This window comes from Lithobates pipiens, unplaced genomic scaffold (assembly GCF_037356315.1).
Source record: "Lithobates pipiens isolate NorthernLeopardFrog02 unplaced genomic scaffold, aLitPip1_a1.2 Scaffold_19, whole genome shotgun sequence".
NCBI classification, from domain to species: Eukaryota; Metazoa; Chordata; class Amphibia; order Anura; family Ranidae; genus Lithobates; species Lithobates pipiens.
The window spans coordinates 344,044,145-344,070,183 of record NW_027507764.1 but is presented as its reverse complement, the minus strand read 5'-3'; the positions used below and the strand labels follow the sequence as shown (position 1 = coordinate 344,070,183).

Genomic DNA, 26,039 nt, shown 5'->3' with positions numbered 1-26,039 from the left:
GTCCACAGTGCCACCCTGTGGGGACAGTCCCTTTTTTATGCATTTATTCTAATTAGCACTTACAGAATCACTTGTACCAGTATTGTGTCAACATCTCCTTTACGGCCCATTTGCATCTTTGTGGTGCATTAATGCATGTATATTAACATGTTATAATTTGAGTTGCATTAAAAATCAACCTAACATGCTTAAAATAAGACAGGACCCTTATTTTCTGATAAGGTGCATTGCAACTTGCTACAGTGCAGGTGTATTGCCTTAGTGCTTGGGGTGCCACTCATAATGAATGGCACTGCAACACGTGTTACACAATGCGGAAGTGTGTCTCAAAGCTGAACTTCTGGTATCTCTAAAATTTCACCTTGCAATGTGCATTACCTAAACTACAAAGGTTGAATGTTCTTTTTTTTTAAGTGTATTAGGCAGGCCATTGATGATACAATTGTGGTTGCAAAAAAGAAAGTCACCAGATTCCCCCATCTACACAGTCCATGCTGATAAGGGAATTCCTCCTGTGGTGCTATTGTGTTCTTATGGCCGGGGGGGGGGGGGGGGGATTGGGCGGTTGAGGGTAACCGTCACTGCCAGGAGAACTAGGTGACTCTTGCTAGCGGCTATAGCTGCTGGAAATAATGGCATCCAACAAATCCGACATGCTGTTGTACCCAAGTCGATCTCTTCGACTTGGGTACAATTAGCCTGCCCATACATGGTTTAAATCTTGGCCATTTCCTGTTGAGGCAGTCAGGATTTAATTAATCTATGGCCGGCTTTAGACTAAGTACAGTACTTATCTTATTCCCCACTCCCGAAGCATCCAATGCTCTTCTGTGCTCTCCACGTGCCCACAATGTGGGCAGGCCCTCTGAGTCCACATGTAAAAGTGGACTGAGCTGCGACTGGCCAAGTAGCAAAGAAGAGTGCCTTCAGGGGGCCAGATGTATGGATAGGAGAAAGCCTACAGAAGAGAAAAATAAGGTAGGGACCCACCTAGACAAAATTAGCATTTTGAGATGTCAGAGTTCAGCGAATCAATTAATAAAAGGAAATTAGTGCTGATCCACTATAAAGAAATTCACTTGAATTGCTACATCAACTGAAAAAAAAGCATCAGCACTGTTACTACATTCAAACCAAAGGAAGAGCAAGAAACGTACAGTATGTTGCAATGCGCTTAGTTTGGAAGGTCAACATGTACTGACGATCATCATGGTGTGTTCATGTGCAAGCTTTGCCATGCATTTTGATGCATTTCCATTGATTTCAATGGACAACACACCAAGCAAAAAAGCAAAGGTGTGAATACAGTCTTCTTGTCCCAGTGACAACTACTCCCACACCGACCCCCATTGCTTCTGTTGGTCAAAAAAAAAAATAGGCCTGCCAAAATTTTTTGGGCCATGCACACTGAACTTTATAAATACCGCTTATACAGGTGTTCAGTTTTTTTTTTAATGCCTGTAAGAGTACCTCTATGTTAGCCTACAGTGCCTAGAAAATGTATTCATACCCCTTGAAATTTTACCCAATTTTGTTATGTTACAACCAAAAACGTAAACGTATTTTATTGATAGCTCAACACAAAGTGGGAAATAATTGTGAAGGGGAAGGAAAATGATATATGATTTTCAATTTTTTTAAGAAATAAATATGTGAAAAGTGTGGCGTGCATTTGTATTCAGCCCCCCTGAATCAATACTTTGTAGAACCCCCTTTTGCTACAATTACATCTGTAAGTCCTTTTAGTTATGTCTCTACCAGCTTTGCATATCTAAAGAGTGACATTTTTACCCATTCTTCTTAGCAAAATAGTTCAAGCGCTGTCAGATTTGATGGAGAGCGTATGTGAACAGCAATTTTCAAGTCTTATCACAGATTCCCAATTGGATTTAGGTCTTATGACTGGGCCATTCTAACACATGAATATGCTTGGATCTAAACCATTCCATTGTTGCTCTGGCTGTTCGTTTAGGGTCTTTGTGGACTTTCTGCTGGAAGGTGAACTACCGCCCCAGTCTCAAGTCTTTTGAAGACGCTAACTGGCTTTCTTCTAATATTGCCCTGTATTTGGCTCCATCCATCTTCCCATCAACTTTGACTAGCTTCCCTGTCCCTGCTGAAGAAAAGCATCCCCACAACATAATGCTGCTACCACCATGTTTCATGGTGGGGATGGTATTGTGCAGTGTTAGTTTTCCGCCACACACAGCGTTTTGCTTTTAGGCCAATAAGTTTGATTTTGGTCTCACCTGACCAGAGCACCTTCTTCCATATTGTTGTTGTGTCCCCTACATGGTTTCTTGCAAACTGCAAATGGGACTTCCTATGGCTTTCTTTTAACAATGGCTTTCTTCTTGTCACTCTTCCATAAAGGCTAGATTTGTGGAGTGCACGACTAATATCTGCCTTGTGAACAGATTCTCCTACCTGAGCTGTGGATCTCTGCAGCTCCTTCAGAGTTACTATTGGCTGCTTCTCTAATTAAAGCTCTCCCTGTCTGGCCTGTCAGTTTAGGTGGATGGCCATGTCGTGGTAGGTTTACAGTTGTGCCATACTTTTTCCATTTTCAGATGATGGATTGAACAGTGCTCTGTGAGATGTTCAAAGCTTGCAATATTTTTTTTATAACCTAACCCTGCTTTAAACTTCTCCACAACTTCATCCCTGACCTGTCTGGTGTGTTCCTTGGCTTTCACAATCCGTTTGTTTACTAAGGTTCTCTAACAAAGCTCTGAGGGCTTTACAGAACAACTGTACTTATAATGAGATTAAATTACACACAGGTGGACTCTATTTACAAATTATTTGACTTCTGAAGGCAATTGGTTACACTAGATTTTATTTAGGGGCATCGGAGTAAAAGGGGGCTGAATACAAATGCAGGCCACACTTTTCAGATATTTATAAAAAAAAAAAAATGTAAAAAACATTTATCATTTTCCTTCCACTTTACAATTATGTGCCACTTTGTGTTGGTCTATCACATTAAATCCCAATAAAATACATTTACATTTTTGGTTATAACATGATAAAATGTGTAAAATGTCAATGGGGTATGAATACTTTATCAAGGCACTGTATGTGGCACGCACAGACATTTATAGGAATATCTGGGGGGCGTTTACAGACAGAAATAAACAGACAGTAATAAATGCAGGAGAATGCATTTATGCCCAAATGCCATATGCTTATTGTGACATTAGAGGCATTTTTTTTTGGGCCAAATTCTGGCAGAAAAAAATGCTGCCTATATTTATAGGCCCATGTAAACGGGGCCTTCATTTTCTTCACACTAAGAAAGTATTACCTACGCAGAGGATACACAGCTCCAGAGGTAAGAGCTCCACCTGCTGTAAACAGGATAGCCAATAATTGGCAACCTTTTGGCAAAAAGAAGGTCCCCAATCACATTAATCATTTTGCAGTACATAATGTAACTATTGCAGACCAGAAAGTTAGTGTAAAACTACAATATTAAAAGCCTTGCACTTACAATCTATTTCAATATAAAAATAGGTTTAATAGGTTTAGTTCAAATGTAAATAAAGATCAAACTAGGTATCACACTAGAAAGCCCCAAAAAGCGCATATAAAGCATAAGCATATTCATCTTTTTTTTTTTTTCATTTCTGGCATAGTCTCTTTTAACCACAGGACTGGTTGCTATAGTAACCCGTTATATTGCATTTCAGCACAGAATGAAAGTTATTTCATCATAACTCAGCATTTCCAATTCTTAAAGTCCTGTAAATAATTGATTTTTTCTCCCATTGAAAAAAATGTGATCATAAATAATGTATTAAAAAAAAAAGGAAAAAGAATCAAGTCTTGCTCATTGATACTGCAACAAATGCAATGCAACGCAAACAATCATATAAGCTGTGTTAGCATGGTCCAACATATACATACAAAATAAAAATAAAATGTGCATCAAATAATGGACAATAGGCTTGTATATGCTCACGCAACATGATCTTAGGGAATTGTGCTGTGCAGCTAATGAGGACATGTGAAAAAAAGGAGATGAAGAGAAAGTGTATGTTTGACATTAGATCAGAAAGGAGAGAGCTTCTCTCCAAATGTCAGTGTCATGCCTGCACAAGGAGGAGGTAGGGAGATCACTTTCAAAAGCCTCTTTTCTCTAGAATGTCAAAGCTGCTTGGAAAGCAAGAAGCATTGAGCTGAGCATAAAGGTGACATATCAGTCTAGTCTGCGAAAGATAAGAAGCTCTGGCCGATTCATAGATAGTTCTTCACGTATAGCCAAACTGTATGCTCTTAACAGATTTCTGTATAGAAAATAAGTTCTTTCTAGGTTACTACCTTCAAAACATTCAAAAAATGTCTTATGCCCTGTACACACAGTCGGAAATGCCGACGGAAAAGGTCCGATCGGATTATGTTGTTGGAAAATATGATCGTGTGTGGGCTCCATCTGACTTTTTCCGTCGGAAATTCAGACGGAAAAAGTTTGAGAGCTGGATCTAAAATTTTCCGACAACAAAATCCGATCTGACTTTTTCCGATCGTTTGTAAAGAATTCCAACAGACAAAGTGCCACGTATGCTCAGAATAAATTACATGACGAAAGCTATTGGTTACTGGCCTCTACATAGTCCCATCATACACAACGAACGTCACCTTGTTCCGAACGATCAGATTTCCATACAACTTTGTCCGACCGTGTGTATGCAACACAAGTTTCGGCCAAAATCCGTCAGAAAAAAATCAGACGGATTTTGTGGTCGTACAGGGCATAAGATTGCCATTAAACCATTTACAATGTAAAGTAGTGAGTGTACAGTTTGTATAACAGTGTCAATTTAGTGTTCCCTCAAAATAACTCAACACACAGCCTTTAATGTCTGAACCGCTGGCAATAAAAGTGAGTATACCCCTAAGTGAAAATATCGAAATTGGGCCCAAAGTGTCAATATTTTGTGTGGCCACCATTATTTTCCAGCACTGCCTAACCCTCTTGGGCATGGAGTTCACCAGAGCTTCACAGATTGCCACTGGAGTCCTCTTCCACTCCTTTTGTGGTCAGAATGTGATTTTGTGGTTGTAATGTCCGACCTTGTGTACAGAGCATTAGACCCCTTTCCCAATTGGGTATTTTGCAGGGGCTATAGCGTTAAAAATAGTGCCTGCAAACCGCCTTAAAACAGCTGCTCCATTCACTCCATTTTGAAAGCCCGAGGACTTTCACACTGGAGGATTGCGCTTGCAGGGCATCAGAAAAAGTCCTGCTAGCAGTTTATTTGGAGCGGTGAACTCACCACTCCTTCCCATTGAAATCAATGGGGCAGCGCTGTCATACTGCCGGCAAAATGCTGCTGCGGCATCGCCTTGTGGGCGGATTTAACCCCTTTTTGGCCGCTAGCGGGAGTTAAAACCAGCAGAATAGCACCACTAGAACAACGGTAAAGTGGTGCTAAAAATAGCGCCACTTTACCGCTGACGCCAGTGGTGGCATAGTGTAAAAGGGGTCTTAAGATAAGCTTCCAATGACCAGACAAATATTACTTTGGTTTATAACATTTCGGTCTTTAATACCAGTAACTGTCATGAACATCTACTTAATATAACTGTGTAATTGTATGAAAGCAGATACATTTTTTTCACATAAAGCACAGTCCCAAAAACAGTTAAAGGCCTTTAAAGGGCCCAGTACCCACAATACTATAACTATACATCATATTCATACTTTAAATACATACATCTCTTTCAAGGCATATGAAAGGCACACCATTTTTTATCTCCATCTTAAAATAAAACTAAAATATCCATTTGGGCACATAAATAGGATACTGATTCACTTTGGTTTTCACAATACTAATTATTCCTAACCTGCACACATAATACTAAAATAACACTTGTATCTGTGGTATGATCAATCCACGTAAAGCACGTGGTTATCCCAAGTGCTATTTGTTACCTAAGGGTTATAGAGGTATTCACCCAGGAAATTTTTGATGCCAATTTAGGGCAAGGTTTATTAGGCTCAACATTCAAAATAGATGTATTTTCATGCACAAAAACCACCATACATTAACTATCCAAGCATATATAAAATAATTTTGCTTTTAAAACCATAATCTGGTCACAAATTCAAACTGTAACTGTTGAACATAGGTGAGCCTGAACAAATAACCTGATATTATGTAGATCCAGAAATGGGCATCCCTCCTAAATATGAACGTTCATCACCATGCATAGCCTTATCAATTGTCAAAGAGTCATACAATCCCAAAGTAAATTCATTCAAATCGATAGCTCTACCAATAGGCCTTCCCCAGACAATGTTGTGTCCTAGTCTGGGTTCTTATATAGGTTTTCTCCATGAGCAGCTCTTCAAAAGGGTGTGGTGTCTCAGCCATAAGGCTTCTCAAGCTTTAACCAGGAAAACTGACAATGGATGTGTGAAAGGGCCTAATATGAAGCCTTAAATGAAACTTAGGCTGGGTTCAACCAGCTGTGGATCGCACAGGAGCACTGTGCGTCCTTGTTCCCCGCTTCAGGGACGAATCAGGGCCCAATCTATGCCTGAATTCGGCCCTGAAATGGAGTCAAAGACGCATTGCGTTTCTGTGCAGTGTGCAAAGGAGATATGTGAACCTCACATTCTCCTGCTATGCGAATTGCATGCGGATAAAACCACAACTAATTCACATAGGTGTGAACCCGGCCATAAAGTGTTACTAAACCCAGCAATATGAACCCCCCCCCCCCCCCCCGCGCAGTGACCACAGCTTATAAATCTTCTTTTTATATTAAAATACTGCCACTATATATCTTTTTGGCTGATCTGTATACCATGGTCATGTGATAAACTGCAAGGTCTGCCAGAGTGCTGAGTGGTCAGGTAGGAGGAGATTTACACTACAACCTGTGTCCTCATGCTGTTATGGGAGGCAAATCCATCAATCAAGACATGACATCCCACTGGTGTTAATTTCATTGACTGAAACATTTTTGTCGTCTAAATCAATACGAAATTCGTTTACTAAAACACGACTAAAACGAAAACAATTGAGATGACTACAATACGACTAAAACTAAAATGCCATTTTAGTCAAAAGAGTATGACTAAAATTAAATTGAAATTTGACGTCAAAATTAACAATGGTCTGTATTGCATGTTCAAACCTAAATACCATAAATAATAACAAACATTCGATTCTTCACTCCAGCAGTATATAATGAGTTTGTAAATTGTAAAGAAGTGCTGTTGCAATTTGAATGACAATTGCGTGGTCATGCTACACTGTACTCAAAGAATTTTTTTTAGCATTTTATTCCCACAAATACAGCTTTCTTTTGGTGGTATTTGATCACCTTTGCAATTTTTATTTATTTATAAAAGACTGAACATTTAAAAAAAAAAAAAAGTTTTTCTTTGTTTCTGTAAATTTTTTTGTAAAGAAGTACATTTCCTTCTTCAATGATGGGCACTGATAAGGCAGCACTGATGGGCACCGATGAGGTGGCACTGATAGGCAGCACTGATTGGCGGCACTGGTATTCGCCACTGATGGGCATTCATAGGCAGCACTGATGGGAACTTATGGGTGGCACTGATGACACTGATGTGTGGCATTGCTGGGCATCACTGAATTAATTTGTTCCATAATGGTGCCAGTCAGTGCCCATTTGTGGGCACTGATTGGCATACATTGGGCATTAATTTGCACATGTGGATGGCCACGGGGGACGTACTTGGCCATCCACATGTTATGTGCTTCCCTGGTGGTCCTGACAGCTTCCCTGGTGGTTCAGTGTGGGCACAACACAAACAAACAATCAGCCCGCCCCCCCCCCCCCCCATCAGGAAAGCTGCCGATTGGCTCTCTACTATTCATGTCAGGCTCGAGTGAGGAACAGGCTCTTCCTGTTTACATTGTGATCAGCTGTGATTGGACATGACTGATCATGTGGTAAAGAGCCTCTATCGGAGGCTCTTTACTGGGATCAGTGTAGCGGTGTGTCAGACTGACGCAGCGCACCACCGATCGCCGCGATGCGTGCAGCGGCTGTTATCCTGCAGCACATCATATGACACCCAGTCAGGATAACTGAACCCCTGCCTGCTATAGGCTGGATGGGAAGTGGTTAAATAATGCATTGCAATTTAACTAGAACCATTCGATTGTAGACTACTAAAATGATTTTAGTCAACTAAAATGTACTGGAGATATTAGGACATTTTAGTTGACTAAAATGTATTGGAGATTTAGTCGACTAAATACGACCAAAAATAAAACAGTTGCAAAAACCAATTGCAAAAGACTAAAATGGGACTAAAACTAAAATGCAATTTTAGTCAAAAGACTAAAACTAAAACTGAATCGAAATTTGCTGCCAAAATGAACACTGCATTCCATCCACTATGTTATTTTTTACTTACTGGGTATGGAGGAGGAGGGAGGGAGGGACTAGGCTGTCATTTGGGATCTGTATACACACCTACATGTGTGATGTCAATACCATGTGACCTGAAAAGCTCAACTCAGCATGAAAATTTTCTCTCCAGCACTATAGACCATACTGAGCATGTGCAGGAGAACTACTCTGACTGTGTCTTATCTGGCATTGACCAGAGTGACCGTGCAGGAGGGGGAGGATCTGTAAATACAGGATCAAAGAGCCGTGAGAGGCAGTTTAAAACATGGGGGCCTGTTCACACCCACATCTCGTTCAAAGTCTTCACATTATGCTGCGGGTGCCAAAATTGCACCCCAAATGCAAATTGCAAATGTAGTGTGGGTACCACAGTATCATGCAATTTGATGAGATCCATTTTTCAAAAGTAAGGCATGCACTACTTTTGTGTGTGATCCAGTGCTATTTCAGCCCATTTGAATGAATGGGCAGAAAATCGCACTGCAGGGGAACACACACTGCATCCTTGTGTGGCCTTTGCCTTTGGATTGTGTGGCCTTTGCTGGGGTACTTGTTTTCTGCTCTATAGGTGAACAATGCATAAGTTCCCATTACATATAAAAAGGACCAGCAAAAATGATGCTGTCATGTGCAGCAGTTGCAGAAAATAAACTGACCTTTATTTCTGCTAAGCTGTCTTTCTGAAGATCGGTATGATTTTTATAAATGTGCTATCAACACAATTTTAAGGACAAGTCTCTGAAGAACAAACATCATACAAAGCTCCCTCTGCTACTCATTTTCTGAAAAAGATCACTTCATCTGGGATAGGTCAGTTAATGGTATATATTTTATATGTGCAGAATACCCTTGTAAGTTCAGTGTGTAGCACGTGTATAGAAAATCTTGCACAAAATATACAAAAAAAAATAATGAATAATATTTTGCTATTTTACCTCCTCTTTTTATCCCAATAAGCATCTTTTAAGCTGCTATATCTAGAATATTTTTTTAGTTCAAATCCACCCAACTGTATCTTATCTGTAATGTCTATGAAAAATAGAAATAAAAACTTTATTTTAATCACCCATCAAAAAGTACATTAAAACTTGAAATTAAAACATTCATTTAACTAACATGTCATGTAAAGTATTTTCCATATTTCTGCATTGTATAAACATCCATTACTTTGTTCCTTGTTCCAAATCCACTCTCTGTTCCACTTAAAGATTGATCCCTCTTTTTTAGAGCTGGATTACAGGCAAGGTAATTTAATGGAGAAATAGGGCCAAAGCTATTTTGGCCCTACTTCTCCCATGGATCACAGGAGTGCAGTTCATTCGGCACTCCTGTGATAGGTTTTCAGCTGACAGCGGGCTAAAGCCCACTGCCGGCTGACATCATTCGGTCGTTACAGGCTCTGGAAAGATTCCACGATGTACTGTAACTATCTCTTAAATGTGCACCGTTTAGGAGATATTTATTGTAAATGCAGCCAGGGACATCACGCGCTCTGAAGGAACAGTATACCTGTGCTGTTCCTTCAGAGTCCTGTGCCACAAATGGCCGCTCCCACGCACATGTGCGAGAGTGATGTCATTGTGGCTCTGGCCACTCACCCAGCCAGAGTCTGCGAACCCGAAAGGAAGACCGGTTGAAGATGGAAGTGCCTTCAGCTGTGACAGCATGCTAGATGGGTTTGTTTCCAGGTAAGTTTCACATTATGACATTGCCTTTCAGGTTTAACCCTTTCATGACTAAGCCTATTTTTGGCATTTGGTGTTTACAAGTTAAAATCCATATTTTTTGCTAGAAAATTACTTGGAACCCCCAAACATTATTTTATTAGCAGAGATTGTAGAGAATAAAACGGCGATTGTTGCAATATTTTATGTCACACGGTATTTGCGCAGCGGTGTTTTAAATGCAACTTTTTCATGAATTAAAAAAAAATGAAACAGTAAAATTAGCCCAATTTTTTTGCATAATGTGAAAGATAATGATACGCCGAGTAAATAGATACCAAACATGTCACACTTTATAATTGCACGCACTCGTGGATTGACGACAAAGTACGGTACCTAAAAATCTCAATAGGTGACGCTTTAAAAAAATTTTTACGGTTACGAGATTAGCGTTACAGAGGAGGTCTAGTGCTAGAATTATTGCTCTCGCTCTGACGATCGCGGCGATACCTCACAGGTGTGATTTGAACACCGTTTACATATGCGGGCACGACTTTCGTATGCGTTTTCTTTGCTTCGCGAGCTCGCGGGGACGGCTGGCGCTTTGAATTATTTTTTATTTATTTTTTTTATTTATATTAAAATGACTAAATTGTTTTTAAAAAAAATAAAAAATTTGATCACTTTTATTGCTGTCACAAGGAATGTAAACATCCCTTGTGACAGTAATAGGTGGTGACAGGTACTCTTTATGGAGGGATGGGGGGTCTAAAAGACCCCCCCATCCCTCCTTTACACTTCAATGTACTCAGATCGCTAAAAACGGCGATTCTGAATACCGTATATTTTTTTAAACCGGCGCCATTGGCAGCCGAGTAAACGGGAAGTGATGTCATGACGTTGCTTCTGTGTTTACTATTAGGATACTGGAACGAAGCCAATTACGGCTTCGTTCCAGTTCCTCCACAGAAGCCGGAGGCAACAGATCTTGAATCGGTGCTCCCGATCGAGCGGGAGCACCGGTAACAGCTTTTGGCCGCTTCGGTTGTTATGGCTGGATAGCCAATCATCCACTGGAAAAAACGGTACCGGGATGATGCCTGCAGGTGCGGGCATCATCCCGGTATACCCCCCGGAAGCCGAGTACGCAGATCTAAAAACAAAACAAAAAAAACACCCAGTTGTTTATTACTGCTTTAACAGTCAGGATCAAACCAGATGGCTTGACCGGAAGCTGACTTATCCACTCAGCAAGCCACTGGGAGACTGAGCCAGACGCTCTTGCCCCTGTACAGCCTGGAACCACAGTGACATTGAAGACTGAGAACTGATGTAGCATCGGGCGAATGCTGCACCCACCTAGGTGAGTATGATTTTTTGTCCAGGTTGTCTCCCCCTACTGATCAGCAGAGAGGTAACGAACTTTCAAAATGGTTATAAAGCCTAAACATTTTTTACATTCATGTACTCCTTGCAATAAGGTAAAAAATGTTTAAGTAGTTGTATCCCTCCTCACCCCTTCCTACACTTACCTGAGCCCTCATTCGATGCAGCTTGTGCCTGTCTGCAGAGGCAATCTCCCTTGACCTCCAGGTCTCAGGCTTTGCTGAGGCAGCAGGAACCATTGGCTGTAGCCGAGGGAACGGGGGGGGGGGTCTATGACTACAGACATCTGCATGAGTGCCCCATAGGAAGAGGCTTCTAATGGGGGCCCACACCAGAGATGAGAAGCTAGAATCGCCAGCGGGGAACCCGAGAGGGAGAGGTTCAGGAGCTACTTCGTTCAGAGCAGGTAAGTACAAACCTGTTTGTTATTAAAGAAAGAAAAAAAGAATTGCATTTGCAATCACTTTAACACTTCTGAGCCCATGGAGACCAAATGTATATAATTTACTCCCTTTTACAGATCCTCTATAGATTTTCTGCAATTTATAAGTAACACATAGTTCAATGTGGAATATTAGGTTCCTTCATAATTCACAGACAGAGAGTGTGGCAATAAATACATTTCATACTATAGCAGGAACTTAGTTTATTAATTAAATTCAGAAAACATACAGAAAAATATTCCTATAAAAAGGAAGCAAAAATATTGCAGCCCTGTTGGCATTCAAGAATATCATCTACATAAAGGTTCTTTCTGTATAAAACACTAGGGCTTTGAGAGTGGAATACACCACATATTTACATACCTATTTGTGCTTTTACAGAAGTATTTGTGCTATACATACAAAATGTAATGAATGGGGAGGAACAAATAATTTGCAGTTACTTCGTTAAAGGTGATTTATATTCAGAAATGTAGACGGGGTTCCCTTTTTAAAAAGATTTGGGGTTTTCTCAAAGATAAAAAGGTGCAATAAATGATTGTACCTGCTGGTGAAATCTAGTATAACATATAGAAACAATTTTATTTTTGTGGTTGCATTATCAGTCATTTAAATGGCAGGATAGAGTTCTCACTGTTAGCAATAATGCTTGTGAGGTAGCAAACCCTCTGTTTTTGAACAGAAAAACATATTAGTTCTTGGAAATTCTTTTCACATAGTTAATATTAAAGTGGATATTTCACATAATATTCCTAGAAGCCAAGACATCACAGCATATATCTCTTCAAAGATGGCACTACAGCTATGACATTGCTTTTACTGTGTACTTACCTTTTTGTCTACATGCATATACCATTACAGTAGTCTAGGACTGTGTCTCCCATGTACAGTATGTTTTGCAAAAAAACCCTTATAGATGAATGGGTGGACTAATTATTGTCTCAAAAGTGCAATTTAGATGCCTGGATTGATGGGCACAAGGCATAAACGGTTGGTAAAGCTAAGGACACACTTGGATGACAATGTTCTAGGGAGATATAAATATTAATAACCAACTATAACAATGTGAGAAGCCTTTTTACAGACATCTTTGCCTCTGCAGAAATTTCCCAACACACATGAAAGACTACAAAATGAGCCAGGAATTTAGTACAAAAGTTTTGTACTTTAAACAGGGGACAAAAATAAATATTTTACATCTTGTGACAGTGCAAGGCCCTGCCACTGTGAAAAGGCAAGTAGATATGACACAGGGTTCGCACATATGCAGAGTTCAAGGATCTGGAATAGTGATTCTGAATGGAGAAAGGTGTTTTTTTTTTTTGTTTGTTTTTTTTACTTTTTTCTCAGAGTTTTGATATTTCCATACAAGGTTGAGGAGTTTGGATATTTGGAAGTTTTGTGAGGGAAGAAATCTGCAACTCAGTGTGCAGGAGAATGGCCATCAGTGAGTGCAGGTGCACACAGCCCTTATAATGAAGGACTTGGGAATAGATCATAGCTCCCATTATGGAGGCAGGTGTGCTGTAGCCAAGTGACAGCACTCCATGCTGGAGGAGAGATTCCTTGTCCATAGACGTGAGACGGCTAAGCGAGTCTGGGAGATTGAGAGAGACAGGACAACTAGGTGAGTCCAGTGGATTGAAGGAATGTGGAGGTCTTAAAGGCATGAGAGAGTCGGAGTGGGAGCAGACCTATGAAGCATGAGTGCTGCAACCAAAAAGACTAAGAGAGCCAGGAAAGCTGAGCGAACACAGAGCTACTGTGTAAGATGGTCTGGGGGGGACCAGCCAAAAGGCACGGTTAAAGCTTAAAGTGGAAGTAAACTCCCCTATAGTTTTCAGCCAAGGAAGCTGCCATCTTTGCCTCTGTTTAATCTTTAACTGCTATGGTGCTGCACATGTGAATCGTTATGACACCAGCCATTGCATGGTTTGATAGTTTGGCTGAGAGCACAGCCAATGTGCAGTTAGCATTCCCGGCATGCCTTTTTTTTTAACTGTTTAAATCCATGGGTTTACTTCCACTTTAAGCAGCAGCTTCCCTGAAAAGAGAGCCAGCTGGCTTGGCATTATTTTTGTTACTGGATTTGATGGTGAAAACTCTGTGTGAGCAATTGTTTTCTGTTGAACTTTGTTTTTCTTGTTTTCTCATAAAAGTGGGCTGGCAAGCCTTAAAATGAAAGTTTTAAGTGATGTTCTCGCTACAAATGCTTTTACCACTGAGACAATATCACAATATGATTCCATTCCCAAAAAAAGGAAATTCAGTTTGAATGGAAATTCTATATCATGGCTGGATGTTTATAGACCCTAGGATATAGGATGCTATCTTCAAGTGATTGGACGCTGGCAAAGCTTTGCTGCTCATGCCTCTTGGGCGTACTCCTATAACCCAGCCTCACTCAGTGAGTCCTCAGTTATATCAGCTCCTTTTTTAACACGTTTGTAATATATTTGTAAATTGATTGTGTGTGCTTATACATATCATAGTATGTGTTATTAATTTTAATAAATTTGTACCTACTAATGTGACCTGCCTAATTTTTTTGCCATTAACTCTTTATTGGGTTTTAGGCAAGATACAAACAACCCGCCCTTGGCGGATACACATATAATGATAGTAACAGTAGAACATTGATAGAGGAAAGGAATACAAAGATTAGCACAGCAGTCGGTACCACAAATCCAACATTACAATATGATCCATAACAGTTTAAATACAGTGTGTGTTTCAAAATCAATCAGTGACCTGCCTCATTTAAAGTCCCATGATCATTGCTATGTTTTTGTGTGTATATTTAGGGATGGAGGCATTTCTCTTTGTATGCCTCAGATCATATTTTTCTTTCCCAGTTTTTTTAGTAAGCCACGCTGAGTAACCCAAGAACATAGGGGAGGGTGGCCTGTAGCTTGTACTGTACTCCAAGACACTGAATTTACAGTTTAATCAAAATAGCTTTTATCTAAATCTCTACAGTTGAACAATTTGTATTCACACCAAACCAAAAATGCATTAGAACCTGTCGTCAGTTTTTATTGCAGTCTATACCCCCGTTAGGGAGCATCTCGTTCTCTTTTTGTCCTGTTTACCATTATCAACTAAAGTGAAAGTAAAATAAATAGTAAAAATTTGGATCAACATCAGAACACTTATAGAGCAGAAATCTTCCAATGGGGATACTAGTTCTGTTGACCTTGATGCCACCTCAAGATTCCCTCACTTCCTGTTTTGGCTATGGGACAGCAAGTGAACAGAAATCTGCTCAATAGGACACATGACAAAAAAAAACTGACGAGGGTTATAATCCTCCTTATTCAATTTTTTTTTTAAAAGTGCCTTTAGTTCCACACAAGTTAAAGCTGGCTATAAACAAACAAGGTGGATAGAGGAATCCCCCAACTGGCATATTGTCTTTCAATAGCGGGACCTGTTGCTGTCAAAGTACACTGATGATTAGCTGCACCACACTTTTCCAGCTTTTTTATTTGACTGAAGTGGATTAAATGATCAAGTTCTGTCAAGCTGGGAAGGCCACACACTGATTGAAATTCAGCTGGTCCCTGTTGAAACACCCAGATTTCGATTAGTGTATGGCCAGCTAAAGGGGTCAGTTGAGGTACAGAATTACTCAGAAGTTTAGGCATAAAGACTGTGTTTTGGATAACAACTTGTTTAGTTACTATAGCAGCTGAATTTTGCAATACAAGAGTGTTTTTTTTCCAGGTTTCATTTAGGTGTGTTGGGACTGGGTGAGCCCAAATGTCTCACATCAAAATTTTCACGTTTAAAAATAAACTTATATAACAGGGCAGGTAATATTTAATATTACTGTTGTGTCCGTACCTCCAGCAACCCAATACTTTCCCATTATATCGGTAAATCAACCTCATCAGTGCCATCAGTGAAGGAGAAAACATACTTATTTACAAAATTTTATAACAGAAACAGAAGAAAAACTTTTTATTCTTTCAAAAATTTCGGTCTCGTTAAAATTTGTTTAGCAAAAAAATAAAAAGCCCAGTGGTGATCAAATACCACCAAAAAAAGCTCTATTTGTGGAAAAAAAAATTATAAAAATGTAATTTGGGTACAGTGTTGCATGACTGCGCAATTGTCATTCAAAGTGTGACAGTGTTGAAAGCTGAAAATTGGCCTTGGCAGGAAGGGGGTAAACGTGCCCTGTATTGTAAGTGGTTTAAACTATCAATACTTCCTGCTGACACCACAGATTGTGGAAGAGAGTTCCACATTCTTATGACCCTGACAGCAAAAAACCCCATATGCAGCTTAAGGTTAAACTGTTTCTCCTCCAATCTTATTGAGTGACCCCTTGTCTTCTTACACTCCCTGAGACTGAAGAGTTCCCTACCTATGCTGGGATAACCATTGAGGTGTTTGTATATTGCTATCATATTTCCTCTCAAGCATCTCTTCTCCAGGGAGAATAAGTTTAGTGCTTGTAGTCGTTCCTCGTAATTGAGGTCCAGCCCCCTTATTAATTTTGTTGCCCTTCTCTGGACTCTCTCTAGTTCCAGCACATCCTTCCTGAGGATTGGTGACCAGAATGGGACAAAATACTCCAGATGTGGCCAAACCAGAGTTTTATAAAGTGGCAGGACTATCGTTTTATTTCTGGAGTAAAATCCCTTTTTGCCAATTATCTGCTAGCTTTACTTGCTGCGGCTTGCCATTCTATGCTATTGCTCAGGCTGTCTTCTACTAGTACCCCAGATCTTTCTCCATCCTGGATTTCCCCAGAGGTTCTCCTCCTAGTGTGTACCTTGCAGCTAAATTATTTGCCCCCAAGTGCATTGCTTTACATTTTTTCAATATTATACCTAATTTTCCATGTTGATTTATCACTTTGATTGCAGTCAGTCCTTAACGTAGCTTTCTTTTTTTCCCTTTTACTGCTCAATGATCCATACACTTTGCATACATCATCATGGAAATGTATGCTACAATCATTATTCAGATTTTTTTCTGAAACAACTTGCATTTTAGTTAGAACAAATATTTTTGAAGCATTCTCATTTCTTTTGACAGCCTTGCGGCCACTGATTACCTGAAATTGTACTTGCTGGTTGATGTCAGACACGTAGAATTGCTTCAGGAAGAGCTCGTTTTGACTCCAGAACAAGCGGATGTCAGGAATACCGTAAAGAATCATGGCCAGCCTCTCTAATCCGAGACCAAATGCCCATCCAATTTTATCATGAGCACCAGCTGCAATCAAAAAGAAGAAGAAAATCCAGGAGCTTAGTTTGAAAGATATCAAATAAAATATTTATTGTGTCTCTAGTGGATGAACTGAAGAGACAGCACAATCTGTCAGTAATTGCCATCTGATGATTCTAAAAGATATGCAAACAAAAGGCTGTGAAGCCAATCAACAGAGAAGGCTTGCACATTAATAATTGTCCAGAGTTTTCCCAATCTTTTAAGAAATATTACTTAATACTTATTAATTGCATGAGCATATTATTCCTTCAAATGAATTTCTAAGTCTAAAAAACACAACGTTTATGTCTGTATTTCCTTACGACATGACATTAATAAAGTGGTTGTGAAGTCACATGTATTAATTACTTTGATTCTATTTTAGGTCCCTGTTCAGTACAGTGTGTGTGTGTTTATTTAAAACTATAATGCTAAATACCTTCTTTACAGAGCCCTGCTGCACTGTCATGTGACCTCCCTCTGCTTCCCTTAGGATAGTGGGAGAGGCTGACATTCTCCTCTGATGAATGCAAACTATCAGAGGGAGGTCACATGTCTGCACAGCAGGGCTCTACAAAAAAGGTATTTAGCATTATAATTTTAGGAAAACAAAATGAACAGATCAGGGACCTAAAACAGAGTATCAAAATAATGAATACATGTTTCTTTACTTTACAAGCACTGGAACAGCTGCAGGGAATAGATTTACACAGAGAGGAGAGGAGAGGAGAGGAGAGGAGAGAGGAGAGAAGAGGGGAGGGGAGGGGTGAGGAGGAGATGGCTCTCACACAGACTACAGAAGAGACTGGGAGAGGGAGGGGGAGATGCAGAGATGCTGAAGAGAGAGCTGGAAGACGGAGGCACGTAAAGTGACCATGCTATCAAAGATTATCAGCCATTATAAACGTGGTCAGTTTACAGAGGGAAAGAGAGGAGCAGGATCAGCCAGGTATTGTAGTACAAAAGAAAGGGACAATTGGCACACACGGCAAACATGGCAAAAGCACTGTGCTATATCTCATGCCTTAAAGGGACAGGAGCATGTCTTTTTTTTTAAGGGTTACAACCACTTTAAGTTGTGGTTTCATGAACATGTTTTAGGACACTGTTCATGTGTTGATGATGATGAGTTGGAAATCCTGAACCAGAGTAAATTAAAAAAGAACTGTTTTTCTTAAAAATGTGCTGTGTTACAACTAGTTAAGTGCTTGAGGTGTATACCACCTCCAGGATTGCTTAATTTTTTGTATCATTTGGAGTTTCACCAATGTTAGATAGTGTAGCTATACGTATGGCGCTGCAACAATGAGAGCTGTGGCTCTCCTATACACAAGTCATATTGTTACTTGTCTGCTCCTCCTCTTCCCTTGTCCATTCACAGAACACTTGTATTCTGTTAACCATTCAAAAAATATAAAATGTTCTCTGACTGGACCAGGAGAGAGGGGGAGGGCAAATGACAGTGTGGCTTGTGTGTAGGAGAGCCGCAACCCTTCTTGTCACAGTGCTGGATGTATAGCCAGAGCTGCACAATCTGTCATTATTGAAATGTCAAATAATACAAAAACAGCAGCTATCCAGGAGGGAGCATACATCTCATGGGAATTATGCAGTTGTAACAGCACATTTTTAGGAAAACATTCCTGGAGTTCTTCTTTAACCTGTAAGATAATCTGCCACTCAAAACATTCACATCTCATATTGATGAAGAGGGGAATCAATGAAGGCAAAATACAAGCAGATTAAACTTCAGCTTTGAAGCTGAACTCAAGGCAAACAGCTAGTTACACAGATGAAAGACATAAATATGAACTGTTTTGCCTGCCAAATGATCTCTATTTCTGTCTGTCCAGAAAGTGCACATGCATCATGTAACGCCTTCATAAAACTTTTATTAAAAATAGGAAAATGTTTATGCCACATACAGAATATCAAAAAAGTGAGTACACCCCTCACATTTTTGTAAATATTTTATTATACCTTTTCATGCGACAGCACTGAAATGGCACTTTGCTACTTTGCTACAATGTAAAGTAGTGAGTGTACAGCTTGTATAACAGTGTAAATGTGCTGTCCCCTCAAAATAACTCAACACACAGCCATTAATGCCTAAACCGCTGGGAACAAAAGTGAGTACACCCCTAAGTAAAAATGTCCAAATTGGGTCCAATTAGCCATTTTCCCTCCCTGGTGTCATGCGGCTTGTTAGTATTACAGGGTCTCAGGTGTTAATGGGGAGTGGGTGTGTTACATTTGGTGTTATCACTCTAACTCTCTCATACTGGTCACTGGAAGTTCAATATCATGGCAAAGAACTCTCTGAGGATCTGGAAAAAAAATTGCCCTACATAAAGATGGCCTAGGCTATAAGAAGATTAAAAAGACCATTAAACTGAACTGCAGAACGGTGGTCAAGTCCATACAGTGGTTTAACCACTTCAATTCCGGGCCTATTCTGGCACTTCTCTCCTTCGTGTAAAAATCATCATTTTTTTGCTAGAAAATTACTCAGAACCCCCAAACATTATATATATGCTTTTTTTTAGCAGACACCCTAGGGAATAAAATGGCGGTCATTGCAACTTTTTATCTTACATGATATTTGCACAATAATTTTGGAAAAAAAAAAACGGTTTCATGAATTTCAAAGTGCCTTTGCCACTCATAGCCTGAAGCACAAAGCAGAGGCACTACCAGCAAAAGAATGTACACTGCTAGGCTATAGTCCAGCACAATAGCTGCTATTAATCCTAGCCTGTTAGTACAATGTGTCAAAGGGAAATACCTGTGTCACCAAACCTGATCCAGCCAACCTCCTGCTCTGTCCCTCCACAGCCAGCAGCAGCTATACACACACAGCTCTTAAATCTCTTCCTGCATGTGTGGCTGGCGTTTGATGCCCCCCCTTTTCTTTCAAAGGAAAGTGCTTTCCCGCATGAGCAGCATCCTGTGGAACCTGCAGACATAGCGGGGGGTAAATCCTCCACTGAGCGGCCGCAGTCTGTCCCTTTTTTTTCTTTTTCAAAAAGGAAACTACTTTAGCATCCTATCCCCTGAAGGGGAAAAAAACAATATTGGGGGTACAGGAGGAGAATCAGACCCCCCCTTCTTACCAGAGGATCTGTTGTGGCCGCAGGAGAGGAGATATGAAGGCTTCTGTGTTCTTTCCAGTGTCAGGTCGGTGAGTGCTCAATACAGCCCCCAGTGGTGACACATAGGCATGACAACATTATACATAGAAGGAGAAATTCCTGAGAAAATCTCCCTTACCTTTTCCTCGCAGCAGGGTTATCTGAGATAAAGACCCAATCTTCACCCTTGATGGTGGGCTCCGAGAACTTTTAGGAAACCTTCAGGAACAGGTAAACCTCAGGTTACCCACAATCCTGGACCTGCAACAGCACCCTGCCAGGAAAAACTTTATGGCCTTACTATCAAAAAGTACGGGATCCCAAGGTCCAGCTCTCTAAAAGAGAAGCGTTCGCAAGCAAAACCTTGTTTATTCGGACACGAGGCCCGGGTACCATTCATTTAGCCCATGAAAAGGACATCAGAATGGATCCAATCAGCATGGCTAGCCCCAGCAAGGAAGCTTCCAGTGGAGCTCAGCACATCTTTACTCGTGACCAACACCTTAGACACTGGCGAAAAAACTGAGGACTCCCAGTAGTGGGAGGGGTTATATAGGGAGTACATGTCTTGCCTTAGGGGCGTGCCAGTGTCCATCACCTATCAGTGGTCCATATAACCCACATAGTAACTACTATGGCTCTGTGTCCCCTGATGTAAGAAAAGAAAAAGAAAAATAACAAAACAGTAAAGTTAGCCCAATTTTTTTGTATAATGTGAAAGATGATGTTAAAGCCGAGTAAACAGATAACAAACATGTCACACTTTAAAATTGCACACAATCATTGAATGGTGCCAAACTTCATTACTTAAAAATCTCCATAGGCTACGCTTTAAATTTCTTTAAAGGTTATCAGTTTAGAGGTACAGAGGAGGTCTAGTGCTGGTTTGGTGGGAGGGACTTACGCATGCGTTCGCTTCTGAGCATGAGTTACCAGGGACAGGGGCGTTTTAATTTGTTTTGTTTTTTTACTTAATTTTTTTTTATTTTTACACTTTCTTTTACATTTTTTTTGGATCACTTTTATTCCTATTACAAGGAATGTAAACATCCCTTGTAATAGGAATCTATGTGACAGGTCCTCTTCATGGAGAGATGTGGGGTCAATAAGATCCCACATCTCTCCTCCAGGCTGGAAAGCATGAGATCAGGGGAAAAAAAATCAACAACCTCACACGATCGTGGCTTCGTTTATTTCCGGGTACCCGGGCGTGAAGTCATAACATCGTGCCCGGACCTCCGACGGTCATAGAGATGACTGACACGGAGGAGCTCAGAAAAGCACCGGATGACGGTGGTAGGGGGGGTCCCCTCCCATCGCCTATAAGAACAATCAAGCGGCGGAACTGCTGCTATGATCATTCTTATCGTGCACAGAATCACCGGCTGCAAATAATGATAACTGAATGATGCCTCTAGCTGCAGGCATCATTCAGATATCCCCCCTAAAAGACAAGGAAGTCATTTTACTATGGCCGGGTATTGAAGTAGTTAAAAGGACAGGGCAAACCACTCAGAACAGGCTTTGCCATGGTCGACCAAAGAAGTTGAGTGCACGTGCTCAGCGTCATATCCAGAGGTTGTCTTTGGAAAATAGACGTATGAATGCTGCCAGCATTGCTGCAGAGGTTGAAGGGGTAGGGGGTCAGCCTGTCAGTGCTCAGAACATACGCTGCAGACTGCATCAAATTGGTCTGCATGGCTGTCATCCCAGAAGGAAGCCTCTTCTAAAGATGATGCACAAGAAAGCCAACAAACAGTTTGCTGAAGACAAGCAGACTAAGGACATGGATTACTGGAACCATGTCCAGTAGTCTGATGAGACCAAGATAAACTAATTTGGTTCAGATGATGTCAAGCGTGTGTCGCAGCAACTAGGTGAGGAGTACAAAGACAAGTGTGTCTTGCCAACAGTCAAGCATGGTGGTGGGAGATTCATGGTCTGGGGCTGCATGAGTGCTACCGGCACTGGGGAGCTACAGTTCACTGAGTAAACCATGAATGCCAACATGTACTATGACATACTGAAGCAGAGCATGATCCCCCTCCCTTCAAAGACTGGGTCACGACGAGTTGACGTAATCGATTACGTCGACTACAAAAATAAGTCGACGTGCATGCAGGGTGTCGATGCGTCAGTATCTCTCATTATCTCCTGCTCTCCTCCGTGCTACCGTCCCCCTCTCCTCTCCCCCTCCGACCCCCTCTCCTCTCCCCCTCCATGCCACCATCCCCCTCTCTTCTCACCCTCTGTTCCGCTGTCCCTAGGGGTGCAACAGATCGTTACCGATCCGCGATCCCAACTGGTCACCTCACTCGGATCGGCACATGCCACGATCCGCGGAGCGCTCCGCGGTCTCGGCCTTAGGAAAGGCCGTGGCTTTGGCCTAGCTCCGAAGCAGCGGCCATCTTTCTACACCCAGGCTGTTTACACTGTGATCGCTCCGACGGTTCCTCTCTCCCCTCTCTGTACTAATCTGTACAGTGGAGGGGAGATTGGATGGAAGCAGCCATCCCTTCATACCCTGAAGTACCCAGCAATACCCTGCCTGCCAATACTCTGCCGTACCCTGCCAGCCCATACTCTGCCGTACCCTGCCAGCCCATACTCTGCCGTACCCTGTCAGCCCATACTCTGCCAGCCGATACTCTGCCGTACCCTGCCAGACCATACTCTGCCGTACCCTTCCAGACCATACTCTGCTGTACCCTGCCTGCCCATACTCTACCGTACCCAGCCAAATCTGTCTCCAGTCCCTTTCCCTGCCTCAAATGGGAGATGTCAGAGGTCTGTTAAGACCCCTGATATCTCAGCATAGCCCCCCCCCCCCCAACAGGGCTGATAAAAAAATTGCAATAAATAGAATTTTTAATTTTTTTTAAATAATAATAAAAAAAAAAACACACTGACACTGTCCCCACACACCCTCTCCCTTATGTACTTATTTTTTGTAAGGTTATCCAAAGGATTAATTACCTAATCAAAATAAAAAACACTAGATTCATTTAAAAAAAAAAATCGGATAGTCGTTGACTATTTGAAAAAATCATCGATAGATTAGTCGACAGACAAATTAATCGTTAGTTGCAGCTCTACCACTAACACTACCAAAACATCATCAGGAGCCTCTGAGACAGCACATCACCCAATTACATCGTTCTCACAAAACTCCTGAAAGAATGTTTCAACATCTTGGCTCCTACTATAACACATCTAGTAAATCAATCGTTCAAAGAAGGGATTGTTCCGATCGCCCTCAAGCAAGGCATAGTCAAACCCCTCCTAAGAAAACCCAACCTCGACCCCAAAGATCCTAATTACCGCAGACTGGTAACAAGCCTGAACACCATCTCCAAGATTATGGAGAATGCGGTAGTACAACAGCTACAGCTCCACATGGACACACACAAACTACAATCAGGCTTCCGCCCAGGCCAAGGCACAGAAATGGCACTTCTAAAAATATGGGACAACGCCATTGAAGCAGCTGATAACGGAGAAAAATGTCTCCTGGTACTGCTGGACCTCAGTGCAGCGTTCAACACAGTGGACCACAATACTCTTCTCATCCGCCTCAAAGAAGTAACAGGAGTTACAGATTCAGATCTACCATGCTTCCTTCTTAGGAAATCGTTCACAGACAGTGAAACTAGGAGCCTTCACCTCTGAAACTCGGGCAGTTTCTTATGGAGTGCCTCAAGGATCACCCTTGTCATCGGTGCTCTTCAACATCTACATCCGTCCACAACTCAAAATGATCAGCAAATCGGATCTATGCTTCCATTCATACGTTGACGACACTCAACTCTACTTCCGCATCACCGGACAAAAAGACCAATATCAGAAACTAGAAAAATGCCTCACATGGATAGATGACTGGATGACCACAAGCTCCCTCAAACTTAATGGATCAAAAACAGAGCTTCTGCTTCTCAACGCAAACCGAAATACAAAAACCAAGGCCCCATGGACACCACCCCCCATCCTTGGACAGACCACCCCCCCCAAGCACCAAAGCCAAAAGTCTCAGAGTCATCTTTGACTCAGAGATGTCTATGGCTGCACAAATAGGATCAATAGTCAGCGGATCCCAACATCTTCTCAGCCTGCTACTAGACTCATCCCCTTCATTCCAGAAAAGGAGAAAGCAGTAGTAGTTGGAACAATCATCAATTAGCGACTCGACTATGCAAATTCTCTCTACATAGGACTACCTAAATACCAGATTGCACACCTACAAGTCATCCAAAACACAGCAATAAGACTAGTCACGAGAAAAAAAACCTGGGAATCCATCTCCCCATCCCTAAAGATCACATTCAAGACCCTCTGCCTCACCCATAAATGCACACAAGGAAAAGCTCCTCAATACCTATGTGAGAAAATAAAACACTACACACCCAATCGCAGCATCCGATCAACTAACCAAAACCACCTCCTCATCCCTAAGTCCCGCTACAAATCAAAGGGAGAACGAAGATTCCCAGTCCAAGGACCACAGCTATGGAACGCTCTACCCACAAACATCTGCATGGAAGAAAACCATCGGACCTTCAGAAAAAAAAACTCTAGACCCACTTCTTCTAAGAAGCGGGACAACACAGGATGGCCCAAGTGCTTTGAGGCAATTCAGTTTGCATTTTCAGCTCTATACAAATCATTCATTCATTGTAGCAAAGTGTAATTTTTTCAGTGTAGATGGAGAGGGTCAGCCCTTGAAACTGTTCAGTTTGCTTATCAGCTTTTGCCATTCCCTGAACAGCAGTACTCAGACTGGAATAGGGAGAGGTAGCACTGGGAGTCACTCAAGCTCTTCTGCATGCATTGGCAGGCAACATACTAACACTAGAAAACATTAGAATTGTGATGACTTATCAGTGTATTACAGCACATCAGAGTGGCTGACTTATCAGGTTTAAAAGGTTTGCTATTGCCATCTATGACTTTGAATGATGGATCTGCTTATACTTCTAGTTCTGGTGACCACCTGTCACTAAACAGGGGAATTCTCCCTAACTAGGACACAGGCAGAAATAAAAACATAACAGAGGATCTGACTCACGCTCTATTTAAAAAAAAATAGTTACTTACTAGTAACATCTTTTCCAGGAGTCTTTCAGGACAGCCACCTATGAGAGACCTTGGCTCCTCCCTTCTTACAAAACACCGCCCAGCCTAGATTTATAAGGCATGCTTCCCCGCTGGCTCCTCAGTTCTTCAAGTGCAACTCCGGCCAGCTGGGGAGACATAATAACACAGCATACACCATAAATTACTTTTCAATGGTTCCTGAGTCAAGAAACCAAAAGTAAACCAACCAGGGTGGGTACACGGTGCTGTCCTGAAAGACTCCTGGAAAAGACATTACCAGTAACTCTAATTTTTCCCATATCGTCTTTCAGGACAGCCTTCTATGAGAGGATAAGCGAGCACTTATCCTGCGGGTGGGACTACGGCTTACAGGACTCTGTTTCCAAAGAGCATGATCCCTTTGCTGACAACAAGATCAGCCTCTAGTGTCAGGTATAAGGTGGGAGAGCTGAATCACGTTGCTGCTGCAAAGATCGGGCGCAAAGTAGCATCAGCTTCTCTGAAATCTCCATACATATGGGCTTGTCCGATTGTTAGCTAATGCCATCTTGCCCAGGTACTGCTAGAGATTTTAACCCTTACTTTAGTCTCTGCCAAAGAACAAGGAAGGAAACCCATTTTTGACACATGAACCAAAGTTCAAAGGAAAGTCCCACAAGGGCCTGCAATAAGTAAAATGTGGTCCTACTTGGGAGACT

The 26,039-nt window shown here is 41.4% G+C and overlaps 1 protein-coding gene across 3 annotated transcripts in view; it reads right to left on the bottom strand.

The window, feature by feature from the left end:
* Positions 1–26,039, bottom strand: part of FARS2 (phenylalanyl-tRNA synthetase 2, mitochondrial) — a 670,425-nt gene that overhangs the window by 196,700 nt on the left and 447,686 nt on the right. For all 3 annotated transcript variants that reach the window (XM_077492141.1, XM_077492139.1, XM_077492140.1), the window contains exon 6: positions 16,965–17,125. In XM_077492141.1, coding sequence (XP_077348267.1) covers positions 16,965–17,125 — 161 coding nt within the window. The remainder of the gene's footprint in view (positions 1–16,964; positions 17,126–26,039) is intronic.